Genomic DNA, 16,757 nt, shown 5'->3' with positions numbered 1-16,757 from the left:
AAATTAAAAAAAAGAAAAATGAAAGGGTTTTAGCAGGGGGGCAAGCCCCCCCTGCACCCCACACATGGGGGGCTGCGCCCCCCCCTGCTACTTAAATATACCAACTCCGAGATCTCCCTTCAGTGCACTACAGTGTGGAAATGGAAAATGTCCCCATTCCCTACACTCTAGTGCGATCTTGGAGTTGGTATATTTCAGTAGCGGGGGGTGTGGGGGTGCAGGGGGGCTTGTATCTTTGTGTGCATAGATCACAAATATAAATTTGTAGTTCAGTGGTGAGTGCCAGAGTTTGATTAAGTAGGCCAGCATATTGTACAAAAACAAAAATAATACTCAGCAAACAATATATGCGTGTGCCATATTTTGTGTTTTAATCTCTTGCATTAGTGTGAACTTTGTTAGATGCTGGTGTATTGCCGAGGTCTGATAATTTTCCATTTTATAGTTAATAAGATTCAAACTAAGAGATTATTCATAGATGCATCTGGAGATTGAAGCATCAAAGAAGTAATTTGTTTTGCTCAAATTGCAATTATTTGACCACAGTGATTGCATTAAATTTTATAGTCAAAATTTTGAAACGGACAGACATGCATAAAAAATGTGAATCTGCAACATCTGAGGGATAAGAGGAATATCACCAGTAACACGTACGTTAGCAGAGAAAAACACTATTGATAGATAGCTTTGTGTTAAGGGGTGTTTATGCCATGAATATATTTTCCAGTTCAGTAATAGTGAAGTTTTTTTGCCCAGTCTTCTTTATTTATATCCTCCTGTCTGTCTTCATCAGAACTGCATTGCCTTCAAGGAAGTCAGCCTTATTTCTCATTGCCCAAGACAGTTATTAAACCACTTTCAGCTCTGAGACAGTCTTTGTGCACAGTCACCATTTTATCAGTGCACTCAAGTGCTTCTAAGCTTGAAAAATGTGTGTATATTTTTCGACAGAAGTGTCCCTGGAAGCAAATAGCTATTGTATGTAACAGTGAAAAGTATGGTTTCAACACCTCTCTGTGGGATATATTTTAGCAATAACTTATGAGTGGGTATTCTATATTTAAGATCTACTCATGGTTGGTGTAGTTTAATCATGAGGGAGAAGAGTATTTACAATGGTGTTGGACAGGTTGACAGATGAGATCAGACAGGAGTCCCCGTGGGCTATCATGTTTGTGGATGACGTCATCTGTAGTAAGAGTAGGGAACAGGTTGAGGAGACCCTGAAGATTTGGGGATATGCTCTAGAGAGGAGAGGAATGAATGTCAGCAGGACTAATAGAGTATATATGTGTGTTTGAATGAGATAGAGGACAGAGGAATGGTGAAGATGCAGGGAATAGAGTTGGCAAAGGTGGATGAGTTTAAATACATGGGATCAACAGTTCAGAGTAATGGTGAGTGTGGAAGAGAAGTGAAGAAGAGAGTACAGGCAGGGTGGAGTGGGTGGAGAAGAGTGTCAGGAATGATTTGTGACAGACGGGTACCACTTAAGAGTTAAAGGGAAGGTCTACAAGATGGTAATGAGACCAGCTATGTTATATGGGTTGGAGACAGTGGCAGAGACGGAAAGGCAGGAGTTAGTGCTGGAGATGGCAGAGTTAAAGATGTTAAGATTTGCAGTGAGTGTGATGAGGATGGACAGGACAGGATTAGAAATGAGTATATTAGAGAGTCAGCTCAGGCTGGATGATTTGGAGACAAAGCCAAATTGGCGAATTGCATTGATTTGGACATGTACTGAGGAGGGATGCTGGGTATATTGGGAGAAGGATGATAAGGATGGAGCTGCCAGCTAAGAGGAAATGAGGAAGGCCTAAGATAAGGTTTATGGATGTGGTGAGAGAGGACATGTAGGTGGCTGGTGCAAAATCAAGATGCAGAGCACAGGAAGAAATGGAAACAGATGATCCACTGTGGCGAGCCCTAATGGGAGCAGCCAAAAGAAAAAAAAGAAGAAGCAATAGTGGTTAAACAAAGACAACTGTGGGTAAACCTTCAATATACCCACACCAACAGGTTGGTTATTGCTATTACACAATGACATTATTTAAGAAATAAATTACTGACTTTATTAAATAATGCCTTTGTATAATGGCACCATGGTGGTGTTCATCGTTTCTGCATTCTTCCACTTTGTTGATATACTGTGCATGAGTAACATTCCCACGCTTGCAAAGTACATCAGGACTTTGAAAAGCAAGCAATGGAGAAAATAAGATCTATGTTGCTTCCTTTTTTTTTTTGGAAAAAAAAAAAAACAAACAAATTGTGAATGTGGAAACAACACAACATACAAGGAAAATCAGGTACGTTTCTTTAGTTTTGCATAACATACCTGATTTTTCTTGTATTTTCTATGCATTCCATATGTACCTCTCAACCTCTTAGCTCAAGAAAACTGCAAATCCTTAGCATATATTAATAGAATTCATCGGCTGGACTTTTTTCTATTGGTATATGCTTAATTTTTACCAATCAGCATGCACATTTTTGCATATTAACAAGCTACCGTTGTATAATTATATGTAAACTATAACTATGTTCACAGCCTAAAACAAAGAACTTTGTCCACTATAATGCTTCCATTTTCTAAGATCACAACAGACCCATTGGTACTTTCTCTTTCAACTATTCTCCACTGATTGCTTTTAGCAGTCCACTGTCTCTCTTTCTTAAGTTTATTTTTCCTTTGCCTCAGACTAACCACTTTCAGTTCTGAGCCAGTATTTTATTTTTCCAGAGCTGCAGACCTGCATTTTGGCATACTTTTTCTCATTCTTTTGCTGATCTTTGTAGGGGACAGTCTTTGGACTTTGCAATTGGAAGTCTATCGAAACTTCCTTACTATTACACAGTTGTTCAAAAAGTCAAGTGCCATTTTTACTGTTATATATCACCATTAGTCAGGATAACCTGATATATTGGACTAACTCTCCTACTAATTTACAGCAAATATAAAACCCCATTTAAATAATATGCTCCTAACTCAGATTACTCTGCTATTCTTCTTAACTCTGCTAGCCTTTATCACAAGTTATAAACCCACTTCCTTTGTATAAGTAGGACTTCAATCAGTTCTCTCAAAGAATTTCAGCATCTGCACAGCCTGTCTTTCTCCATAACACCTTGTCTCTACAAACAAACCACATCTCATTTATCTGTCTGTAAACATCTTAAAACTAAGTATCCAAATGTATGATTAAATACCAAACTAAGACCAAAATATGACTGGCCACACTCTTCCCTGTGTAAAATATTAATTAAAAAAACTAGCAGAGATATTCACCCCAAACCAGGTTCCACTATTTATAAAAGCATCACTTCTAAGCCTGAAACAAACCAGTCATCTAGTACCTCTCAGCAAAAAACAGAATTCAAACTCACCTTACTAAATATGAACCTAAGAAGTATGTGCAATAAAATGCGTGACATACAAGCTTACTTTGCCACATACACTCCAGATGTTGTCTTGGCTACCAAAACCTGGTTAAAAGGAAATAAAGGGTAATGAGATTATCACCCCAGGATATAATATACTCAGGCAAGACAGACAAACCAAGCATGCAGGTGGTGTAGCAATCATCGATAAACATTCCCTAGCGATCCCCTTACTCCCCCAGAAAATAGACAACAAAGAATGTGCCCTCAATTTAGAAGAAAATTATCTAAGAGAAGAGCTGCTTGATTTAATAGAGATGAGCAGACATATTAAGATCATGAAAGTAGACTAAAAAAACAAAAAAGTTATACGTTTGATAAAACAAATGAACACAGTAATTAGTACTGCTCATAGAGATTCATACAGTATAACAGAAGCAAATGGGATATATTACTGTGCAACTAAATTAATAACAGATAAAGTCTTACAACAAAAATACAGTGCAGACATGGAAAGGAAGGGGAGAAATCAAATGCTGTCATGGAAGTACTGAATACAGAAAACTATAAAGCAATTAAGACAAGAAGTGTCAGTGTTAGAAGAATCTAGAAGAGGGAACAGATCAACAAAAATATTCATAAAGATAGATGTCACAAAAGCAATGCATAGCATCAGAACAGATCAGTGCACTACTGCAAATAATGAGCTAAAAACATCAGTACAGGCAGAAAAATACAAAATGCGCAGTTTATTGATGATTCAAAAATGTTTTATAGAGAATTAGGAAACAAAGCAAAAGGACCTGAAACACCATAAAAAAAGAAGAAAAAGATACATTTTGGAGAAATAGCTATGAAGATCCTGTGGAACATAACAAAGATCCTAAATGAATAGAAGAAGTAAAAGAAAGAATAAGAAGTTCAAATGTACAGGATATGAAATGGGATGAAGTAATGGCCAGAGAGATTGAAACAAAGTTTAAAAACGTTCCTAACTGGAAAACCCCAGGCCCAGATAAGTACCCACCATCTGGCCAAAAGTATTAACATCTTTACATGAAGATTTAACCATTAGCAGAAGCATATCTGTGTCAAGCTGGAATGGAAATCAAACCAGACGTAGATAAAAATCAGGCAGCAACTGAATGTACCAAAAGCAAAAGAAAGAATGTAAGGTGAAGGATCAGATGAGAAGGCAAGAAATGTGGAAAGTGCTTAAATATAGTTGCAAGTATAGAAGACTCTTGGAATAACCTCTTGTTGATCAGGATCAAATGCAGGAATGGTTAAGGAGAGGTGAATTTAAATCATAAGACAAAAGGTTAATATTGGGGGCCCACGATGGTGTACTGCATACATGTTGGTTTACAAAGTCCATTGAACATGTGGGAGAAACAGACAAATGTAGGGTTTGTTAAACAGAATTAGAAGCAGTTGCAAATTTTGTTGCTGGTTGTGATATACTAATTGCAGAAGGACTGTTTACTGAAAGACATAATAATGTGGCAGGACTGTTGCATTAGGGATTGTGCAAACATTATGATATTGAAGTAGCTGAACAACAGTGGAAACATGAGCCACAAAACATTATAGAAAATTATGTTAATATTAATATCACATGGGATATCACCCATTGCCAATAGTTCAAAAAATAGATGTGAGAAAACCAGATAAAGTAGTCCAAGAAAAGAAGACAAAAGTAGCATTGAACATTGAAATTGCAATACCCAGTGACTATATTGTCTCACGTACAGAGAGACACAAAGTTATAAAATACCAGGATTTGCAGGCAGAAACAAGAGCAGTGTGGAAGAAGGATGCCCAGACAGTTCCAATAGTTGTAAGAGCCAAAGGTCATATAAAAAGAATTTACAGTCATACTTAGATATGTTACTGATACATGTAACTCCATATGAATTGCAGGAGGAGGTAATGCTGTGCACATTGCGGGTGACTTTGGAATGAGGTCCATTTCCATCATGGTATTAGAAGTCCAAAAGACTTGGAAAAATGAAAAAAGAGGGAAATATCTAAATTTAACAATGCTGAACATCTAATAATACTCCTAAAAGCCAACAATAAGAAAACTATATGTTTAACCAAAATTTATATACTACCAGGGAATAACATTGATACTGCTAATATGTTCAACAGCAATTTATATAATACCAGGCAATAACATTGATACTGCTAATATGTTTAACAGCAATTTATATAATACCAGGGAATAACATTGATACTGCTAATATGTTTAACAGCAATTTATATACTACCAGGGGATAACTTTGATACTGGCAATATGTTTAACATATATTACCAGGGAATAACATTGATACTGCTAATATGTTAAACAGCAATGTATATACCACCAGGGAGTAATGCTGATACTGCTGAAAGCATCCTGTATTGGATATTCTAACAAATTAACCATGAATTTATAATACTTGGAGACTAAAATATAGACTGGTGACTTGTATATTCCACTACCCCACTGAATCCATAAACTTCTACAACTTCAAATAATTAATAACTACGCCCACTAGAATCAATAAAACTTCAGGGAGACACTCAACATCAGACTGGATCCTTAAGAACAAACCAGACAAACAGAAAAGTATGCTGCCTCTCAAATAGCAGAAGTGACCCATTACCAACATATGCCATTAGAACTCAACATAACCTAGAGAAACAGTTCTACAACCAAATAAGAAATACAACCAATTTCAGCAAAGGTATTTTCAATGAAACACTAAAACAATATAACTGGAATGTACTTAGAACAATGCCACTAGATACTGCCGTAGAACACTTTAATAACACATTCTTACAGACCCTAAATAATCTAGCACCAGTATGTAACAAAAAAAATCATGCTAAAAAGGGATGAAGCCTAGAATAAACTGATATAAAAATAGAACTCACAGTACCTTCCATCAATTTAGACATCTAAGAAACCTTGCAAAACTCCATGTCAAACAGGACAAGCAACCATACTATACCATCTATTAAGTCAAACATCAAAACAACAACCCAAAACTGTTTTGGACATCACTAAATAAACTGCTCTATCCTGGCAAGACCATCACTCCATCTCCAAAAACAGGGAGTATAACATACTCTATCTGCACAGCTTAATTCCTACATTATACAATCAGTGTGGCATTGTTCTAAGCACATTCCAGCAATAAACTGAAGTAAAAGAAACAGAAGCTCAACAGCTTTCAAATCCTGGTCTGTTCAGAACAACAAGAATGTAAATCTCCAGAAAATGCTGTGTAATGGATAGGACCATTACAAAAACCTCTTTAATAAAAATTTACTTAAAATAAGATAAGCCCTTTCATTTTGTTTCACCACAAAACTTCATCAGATGAAGTTCTGAAGAGACCAGGGTTTGGAAACTGTTGAACTTATGTGGCTTTTACTTACTTTCTCAGCTTGGGAACTACATTCCAGTTGTACTGTTTTAGTGTTTCGTTCAAATATCTTTGCTGAAATTGGTTGTATTTCACATTTGGTTGTAAGATATGTCTATCTAGGTTATGATGAGCTATAATGGCATATGTTGGTAAGTGGACACAAGTACATTGCCCCCCCCACCTCTATCCAACTAAAACCAGCCACAGGTCTACGATTTTAGCCCAGTACCCACCTCACTCATAATTAATTTGTTCCTTAAACTAAAAATCACCTCCATAGCTGGTAGACCAGCTATGATCAGGCTACCTAAAAATGGTCTCAGAAGTCATAACTTTCCCTGTGTCCATACTAATTAATAGGTCCATAGCTGAAAGATACATCCCATCAGTGTGGAAGAAATCCTACATCATACCACTGCACAATGGTGGCACAGCTACAGAGTTTAATGACTACAGACCGATAGTCATTGCCCCCCCCCTTCCAAAATATTAGAGAAATGCATCCATATGCAGCTGATGTAATACCTAACTTCAAATAACCTGCTCTAAGAAATTTGACACTGTCTCATACCAGCAACAGCTCGTTCAACTCTCCTGAATAGGACTTTCACAAAACTCCTTCTCATGGTTACTTAGATACTTATGTGGAAGGCAACAAGCTATTAAATGACAATAAACCTACTCATCCTTTCAACCAGTTACTATAGATGTCCCTAAGGTCTCTATCCTGGGTTCTTTACTATTTAATATATTAATGACCTCCACACCTCCACTCACCATACTAGTTTAGTTCAGTATGCGGATGACATAACATTAATATGTGAGGCCTTAACAATAAATAAGCTTCAAGACATAACCCAAAAATCTTTCTTTTCTGTAGAAACCTGGTTCAAAGAATCAAACCTCCTTTTCAACCCCAAGAAAACTAAGTTAATGCTTTTTATCTTAAAACATTGCCAAAATCAAAAGCAATTTTTCATCATAAAGTCACAGTAAACTTCTAGGTGTTATAATAGATGACAATCTCAAATATGACCACCATATACTGCACACCATTAAATATACACACCAGAAACTAGGCTCCCTTTATAGGATCAATGGATTCCTTACAGATAATGCAATAAAAACTCTAGCCACCACCTTCTTACTGCCAGCTCTCTTATATGCCACTCCTATCCTAACAAACTTAAACCATACTCAGACACTTGTTTCCTGCTACCATACAGTAGCTAAATTTGCCACCAATCTCCCTCATAGGACACACCATTGTCTTAGCTTAAAGCAATTAAACTGGCTTGAACTGTACGACTACCTAATATATTCACAACTAACTACAGCACACAAACTCATTCATCACCCAGAAAAATGCCCTACACTAAAAAAAAAAACATATTACTGCTCTACTGTCCAGCAAGGGACCTCTGTTCTTATAACAAATTCTTACTACTCACAAATAAGTCAAATAATGTTACAATACACTCGCTCTACTCCCAATACATTGCTAAACTCTGGAATAGTATCCCAACACAAACAAAACTCTCCAACAAATTCAGTAGTTTTAAACCACTGCTTAAACAACATCTTAACCAATCCTGGCCCTGCACATGCTCATCACAACTTTAAGACTTTGAGCTCACCATACCCTACTCTTCAAATACTCTCAAGCTCTCACTAAAATGACAAAACAAATTTTATACATATCTGCTGCCTGTACAGTCCTCTAAGTTGCATGTGGACTTTCTCTTTAGTAACTTTTACTTCTGTAAAATCTTAGCATGTATAAATGTAAGTACTGTATGTGTATAAATGTAAATAGAAATGTAAGTACTTTGTGTGAATGCAGTGTTAACAAACTGAGCTTTTCTCTCTGGCCCTCTGCTGAAAATGGTTCTTATCTAGTCAGACATCAAAGATAAATAAAGGTGATAAACAGTAAACCAAATAAAACACTTCTCAGCATTGCAATTAAGTTTCACCGTTGTTATGAGTCATTAAGTTTTGATTATGGGTTTTTGTATTTTCAGTTATTATAATAGTCTTCCTAACCTACTGGACAGGTCCTATACAAAAAGGATTTTGCATTCTATTTAGGTTTGCAAAGGATATGCAGGCAGTAAATTATGTAGCATCATTTTGTTTTCATTCACTGACTGTAACGTGTGCAAACGATGTGCAGAAGCCTTGGTTTATTCTAAAAAGTTGGACAGTGGCGATTTTTAACAGACACACGTGCCATAACTACTTTATCCTCAAAGAGGCCTACAATTGTGACCCTGTGGCTATCATCCGTGGAACTCCTGGAATGCGTGGTTGTCTTACTGATATCTCTGTTGACAATGATCTTATGGAACAATGATTTTGCTAAAGAATGGAATGTCTGTGTCTGTTGCAAGTGGCTTAGTAAGCCACTGAGCTTTAAGTATATAAATGTGTGTTTTTGTAATAACAAAATTGTTAGCTATCAGTATTGCATAGCTGTCACTTCATAACATATATACATTACCAGTATGTGCAGTGTACATTCAGGAGGCAGTGTTAACATTTGAATTTGCAATTATCTCATATAGTGTTATACAGAAAAAGTTCTGGAGAGCAAATTTTAATAATAATACTGTTAGGGAAAATGGCCCCTCACAGTTGACCCTCAACCTTCCGCCTGGTGATTGGGAATAAACAGGGTGACTGGGTAGGAAGGGCTAATGAGTGACAGACAATAAGAGTAAAAAAGAAATGTACACACATTTTCTTTGTGTGTGTGTGTGTGTGTGTGTGTGTGTGTGTGTGTGTGTGTGTGTGTGTGTGTGTGTGTGTGTGTTCTCTCACCCCCCCCTTACAAAAAAAAGCATGGTCTCAGCTGACTGTGTAGCTCTTAAAATTATCAGCTGAACATGGGTTACAGGTGCACAGCCGTACATACTGTCAGTGGGATAGCCATTTTCCAGGAAATCACATTTCTTTTGTTCTCAGTTATTAGCAATGTTTGTAGCATTTTGCATCACACAGTTCTTGCATCATTCCTTTACTCTCTATCCCAGAGTCTGGCCTAAGAATCAGCATTGTAGTTTATAGCTTTGGTTACATAGCATAAACATGTCGATACAATATAAAAGTTAGCTTTTCCATTTACATCAAAGATGACTGTGAAGTACACAAAGATTACTTGAATTAAACCCAATGAAAACACATTCACAGTCATATGTTTTTTAAATCACTGACATGCATAGGCCTACCTTCAACAGTAACTGTAGTGACCATTTTGTCATCTACTGCATCACAGGTGTATGTTCCTGAATCACAGGGTTGGGCTCCACTGATTACAAGCTGCCTCGTTAAACCTTTAGCCTCGATTGTGATTCGCTCATTTGGAACAAGTTCTAGGCCATCTTTATACCACTTAACTCTGGCACTGCAGCGGGATACTTCACACGCCAGGACCAAGTCATCAGATGCAACAAGGCTGTGATGTTCTGGTGAACCAGTATTGCCAACGATGGACACAGGAGGTTCTAAACAAACAAGTAACCCATCATTAGAGATTCCTTTCCTATGAAACTTCTTTATCAGTGTAGCTGAAGCACCATATTATAACATTGCTTTACATTTTCTCACCATGGTTGTCTCCTTAAAATGTACCGTACCTAAAACATATGAAATTTGTTGCTAAAGTGCCATTATGATCTCACAGATGCATCTAGTCTTTCACATTTAAGGTATCCTATTAACTGTTTCCCTCTAAATTCTAATTCATTCCACAATTTCTTGCACATCGACAGTCTTATAGTCCGTCATCCTCTGTGGTGGATTAGTCCCTTGCCCCGCCCTTACATTTTCATGCAGAATTGTGTTTTTATCTACACTGTGCTGTAAGATGTAATGCCCAGCATGTTATGAATGTTTAGTGTGCAGTCATATTACACATTTTCCTTCAGGCTGTCCATGCTTTCAATGAAGTATCGAATACTAATGGTGTTATCAGAGATTGTTGGATCTATTGCCATCCTATGAGGGTTACTTATGCTAATACAATATATGACACATCCCTATTTTACTGCTCTTGTAGTAACATTCATACTGTGTTCTGCTGTGATACAGGGACACTTAGCATAGCAATGGAATAACCTCATGAGATTACATTAATAGCTCACAACATTGTACGTGTACAGACCAATGCACTTGTGATGTGTAATGGATTCCTATGGTCAAAGATGCTTATTTGCTCAGTTCCTTGATAATGGTGTTGTGTTATTACTTGCAGTAGTACTGACTGACTGTGAAATGAGACTGTGCGTCTGTGTGATAGATGGGGATTATAATATTTATTAAACAAAAAAAGGAGGAAGATGTACAAAAACAATCAGAGATACATGCAATACAGACAAGTCAGAATTAAAGTAAACCAAACTAATTATGTATCGCAGTGAAAACTAAATATTAAGGTGCCAGGTATTTATCATTAAATGATATTAAGCTTGATACTGGAAGCTGCATGCATGTCATGCGGTACGCATTTCATCTACAGCATTTTGTACCACATTATAGAGAGTGCATCACATTCTTAGTGTTTCTGTGCTGTTTTTGATTTATCCTGACATTACATCATGCCATAAAAGAAGGGATACTTGTAGACTGTAGGAAATGCAGATGTAGATGTGAAAAATATATACTTTGCATTGAAGAGCATAGGAGTTAGAAAGTCCAGAAGTAATATTTAGAGAAAAAAATGTTCCACATGCAACTGCTAGAAATCCTTTTGCTGCACAGAAATTTAGCTGCAGAAATGTGTAAAACTTGAATCCCTCAAATTAATTTCTTCCTCACTGTAAATGGAATATCTGAGAGACCTAAAATGTTAAAGTGTTACATTCTTGTATATCTCTGAGAAGAAGCCTTTAATGTATTTAATTGTTTTAACTATTTTTGAAGTAGAAAAAGGCAAAATAGCAACAACAAGAAAAGCTCAGTAATTCTGAGTTTAGAAAGGACTGACCTTTATTTTCAGTTTAATCTTTCGAAGGCACAGGCTCCTGCATAGAGTATAAGTGCATATAATACAGAACAGAAGACAGAAGCAATTCTTTTTAAAACCACGGTTTTCAAAAAGTTTAATTTTCATAAAATGTTGTGTCATTTGGTTTGTGAAAAAGGATTTGTGATTTAAATATTAGCACTGAATTTTTTTATTTTTGTTTTGGGCCATGTAGGTTATAGTGTACCATACTTGGATGTCTTTGTCACTTGTGATTACAATAATCATAGGTTTCAAAGCAATATTTTTAAAAAAGCTATTTTTTCCAATAATTACTTACACTATACTAGTGCTCCAGGCCACTGTGGTGCAGTGGTTAGCGTTGTCGCCTCACAGGAAGAGGTTCTCCCATTCGATTCTCGGCTGGAGCGCCTTCTGTATGGAGTCAGCATGTCCTCCCCATGGTCGAGTAACATTAAAGACATGCAGGTAGGTGCGTGCATGAATGGGCGTGCCTTCTTTGAAGGTTGGGTGTCGGGCTGGCAACTTAGCACCGTAAAAATCCACTGCCAATCATTAGCAGACGGGAGTTCCGCTGTAGAGACCCCTAACCGGGAAAAGCCGAAAAACTTTTTATTTACACTATACTAGTGCTCATCCCAGTTTTATTAAAAGTAATATACCTTGTAGACAGATGATTAGGCTTCAAAGTTGACAACGGGAGAGGCGATGTTTTTGGATGGTATTCGTGAAATGATATGTTTCATTTTAGAGATTATAATCACATTAGATTATAGACCACGGCAAATGAAATTAAAGTAAAAAGGAAAAAGTTTTTTTCCTGACATTTTGTTGGCAGGTAATCTTACTAAAGTGTCTAATGTAGCAAACAGTAATTACAAAAATGGCTTTGTTTTGTAAATGGCACTAGATGATTTGAGTATTAGAAGTGTGATTCGTGATAATTAGAAGATTTTGAAAGGTAATCTAGATTTACAAAAATAGTTAGTTCTGGTCCTACTTTGGTGTGCAAAAGAACCAGAGCACTGAAATAATATTTAGAAATGGAAAATACTAAAGTACATGGTCTATATATACTAACAAATGTATGTTTAAATGTGGTTTTAGCAGTGGCTGCAATTTTGTGCTGAAAAGACCTTATATTGTTTTACCACAGTTGGATAGATCTATTACGATTAAGGAACATTTTAATTGTAGTTCTACTGGACTGGTGTACATTGATATATATTTTCAGTGTGATGACCACTTATAGGTTATCAAAAATAATTAAACAGCATTTATATTCTATGAAAACAAAATGTGAAAATAATGCTCTATTTAAGCATACTCAAGTTTGTCCTTCATTTAAGAAGTTTTACTTTTCTGTCTTGGAGAGTGTTGTTTTAGATTGTGGGGGGATGTTATAAGAATACTTTTGAAAAGAAAGCAACATTATACCAAATTAGGGTGCAGCCAGATACATTTCCAGGACATAACAACTGTTTATCAAATGTTTCTTAAAAGACAAAAACTGTTTAATGATATTAATCAATTCTAGTTGATAATTTATATAAAATTTCATTATTATACATTTTAGTCGACTTGTGTTTGTAACTGTGGTGGTAATAAGATAATTGTTTCATTGACAGTACTTTTTTTTTGGGTGCCTGCAATGAACAAAAGCACTTAATGGAATAAAAGTGGTTTCCTTCATCATTGGCTTTCATTTTTGGGTGAGAATTTGTTTAATTTTGAAATGTAAAAGTGATGAGTCTGACATACATGTGTCTTATTGTAATGTCAGAGACTAAACAAAATCTGGAACAGAAGTCATAGCGATTCCTAAGGTGAGAACACAAGGAAGCCTTACACAGAATGCTGGAACATCTTACAAAGTTACTAACTAATATGAATGAGATTGTATAGTACAGTAGTTATCTAACTGTAAATATTGGTTATAACTTAACATGAATTTAAATGTAACTCAGAATGCAAACTGTTTTGTAAATGTTATTCTGAAAAGTTATTTCTTTTGGCCTGGATTGTTGGTGAAAATGGTCTTTAGAGCAGTTCACTTACCCTGTTAATAAGGTCATATAAATAAATAAATAAATGTGCCCCTAAGAAAACTTTTAGAAAAAGATGCAGATTGGGAATGGTGCAGTGAACAGAAAAATGGTGGGAAATGCTTAGGAAACTAGTTACAAATATCCAGCCATTAAAATACTATTGTGTGAATACATCAGTTGCATTGCAAGCAAATGTCAGACAGTGGTATAGGAGATCTGATCTTACAAGAAAGTAGATGAGTTGTCTTTTGGTTAGTGACATTTAAATACATACAAAAGGCATATATTCAGACAAAAAAGGATACATTAATAATAGTGTGCGAGTGTGAGGAATGTCATAAATGTGTCTGTGGTGCAAAGTTCAAGTTGAAACAGATCAAAAATTCTGCAAAGCTTATTCAGAATGTCCTTGTACAACATACCAATGAACTTGTAGATAATATTTCTTAATATAGAGAATTATGATATGAAAATGAAATACCCACTAATCAAGGAATTATACAAACCAGATATTTTGAGTAGAGCATATTTATCAGAGAACCACAAATAATTCTTATAAGAACTAGAGATTCTATGGGTAATGCTGCAGTTACCTATGAAAGTAGAAAAGTTAAAAGAATTGCAAAGATGTAAAGGCATTGCCTTAGAGATATGGTTATTGAAATATACTACACTGAAAGGCTGAGCTGAGCAATTGGAATCACTAAAGATAGAAATGCAGTCTTTTTTTCAGGGCAGTAATAGGTTGTGCTTAGAGCTTGATGTTCGAAACTGACAAAATAATGCCTCCCAGGCCAATTAAAAGGCGAAAGCTTGAAAGGTATACAAATCATGCTTGGAATCAGTAAAGCCAAAACAAGAGGAAAATATGATGCAATACCAAGGAATTAAACAAGCAGTACAAAGTTGTACTGTCTGTAGTGTCTATCATAATAAAAATTTAAAGAAGAAATGCTAGCATACCTAGTTTTATATTGTTAATGGAATCAAGTTGGAATTGATTTGTTCCATTTTAAATAAGTATTGTAGCTCATATATGTAGATTATTCTTCCAGGTTCTCTGAAATCAATATAACATATACAAGTGTAATTGTGATTTTTGCATCAAACACTATATTCTGAAAAGAAAGGCAGACAATGTTATATCTTACAATAGTCTACATTTCAGAAGTCACAAATGCATTAGACTTGTTCATGAGTGAGAATTGAAAATATTTAACATTCAGTTCACATTCCTAGCAATCTAAAAGACAATTGAGGAGGACTATCTGAACAGTGAACAAATATCATAAGAAAGACTAGTAGTAAATCCTATGAGGTTTGTCATCTCACAGTTTTGAAGTATATAAGACTACTCCATTGGAGAGACACTGTCCCTCATCAGCTCAACTATTTTTTCCCACTAAACATATTTATTAAATTATCATGTATGACATAGGCAATCTTACATTTATATAAATGAAAAACAAAACACTGACACTACTTTAGTTGCAAACATTATACTTCACAGACACTATTGAAACAATTGTAGTTGCAAACATTATACATCACTTATAATCTATGCAGTCATTGTCAGTTAAGCATTATATGGCTCATTCAAATCCTGCCTCTTAAACCTTGTTCCTTCTCTGCATATATTGTTCCCACAATTCTCACTTCTAGTAAAGTTGGTCTGCAATTTGATTTCCATTTTCTAGTAATTGCTTTTTTGGCAGCCACTTTACTATGTCTAGATAATTCCAATTTTGTATCATAGCTCAAAAAAATCATCTCCCCAGTCAATCCAATCCACTCACCCAGCATGTCTGACACAGCGATTTGCAGGGAATAACTAAAGTCTGCCAGCTCATTACACTCCCAAATAATATGTTCCCAGCCACCTCTTTCTTGCCTGTGACACCTCCAATATTTGCTATCCACCTGAAGAAAACTTCTTTGGGGTCTACTTGGGGTATGGGCAGAATACCAAAGAGCAAATTATCACCTTTAAGTACATACCTCATGCCTGAAAATTAACATGAAGGAAAATAAGTTCTGCAAAGAAATCATCAGGGACAGAAATAACAATGAGAAAAACTCCAGAAGTCTACCACAACAAGAGAGTAACGACAAAGTAAGGCAACAAGAGCAATATGAAATGGCACAGTTTGAAAATGAAAGTCTGTTAAGTAGTATTTACTTATTTGATTGTTTGTTTATTTATTTATTTATTTATTGGATTTGTTAACCAGGAAAGTCCACTGGGCCTAGGTGACCCCATTTTCAGTGGAGGACCGGGGAGAAAAGCTTCACTTGCATCAATAGTACATACAAGAACATATAATACAGAGTATATACAGTCACAATGCATGGAAATGGTATGAACACAGCAATAGATGTTATTTACATAAATTACACATGTATGATGCATACAGTTGTAGCACTGAAGATGGAGTTTGTCAGATCGAGTAGCATTTTTTTGTTAATTGTTGGAGTATTGTAGGCATGAGCAGTTGTGATTTAGCAATACAGAGTGAGAGCTCGTGCAGTTATTAAAGGTATGCGATAGAGAGGAAAGGTAAGAAAATAATGAGATGGAAAGTTGTAAGGGTTATAGTGGAAGGAATCAGGTTTTAGGAGGGTTTATTTTTGCACATGTACAGTGCCAAACAGAAGAGTGGTGTTTTCTTAAACCAAGATCTAGTGGTGCTCATGGGCAGATAGAAAACTATATAAAGGAATTGCAGACATTTCTACAATTTAAGTGGGTCCAACTTTATAATTCTGGAAAGAGGTGCAGCCTTACTTTTCACAGTCAGTCCTGTCACAAGAAAATAGATTGTAAAATGTATGATAGTCAAGGAGTGTATGACAACTGAGAGAGAAACTGTTGAAGTTGCATAAGCAAGAACAGTTGCACTGTAGCAAGAAATGTCCTTAAAG

General features: G+C 35.9%; 1 protein-coding gene across 2 annotated transcripts in view; it reads right to left on the bottom strand.

The window, feature by feature from the left end:
- OBSL1 (obscurin like cytoskeletal adaptor 1) overlaps positions 1-16,757 on the bottom strand; it is a 1,518,259-nt gene that overhangs the window by 580,469 nt on the left and 921,033 nt on the right. For both annotated transcript variants that reach the window (XM_044060562.1, XM_044060561.1), the window contains exon 12: positions 10,031-10,306. In XM_044060562.1, the coding sequence (XP_043916497.1) occupies positions 10,031-10,306 (276 nt within the window). The remainder of the gene's footprint in view (positions 1-10,030; positions 10,307-16,757) is intronic.

The sequence above is a fragment of the Protopterus annectens genome, chromosome 2.part0 (assembly GCF_019279795.1).
Source record: "Protopterus annectens isolate FY-2018-M chromosome 2.part0, PAN1.0, whole genome shotgun sequence".
Taxonomy (NCBI): domain Eukaryota; kingdom Metazoa; phylum Chordata; order Ceratodontiformes; family Protopteridae; genus Protopterus; species Protopterus annectens.
This window is presented reverse-complemented; position numbering and strand designations above follow the sequence as displayed.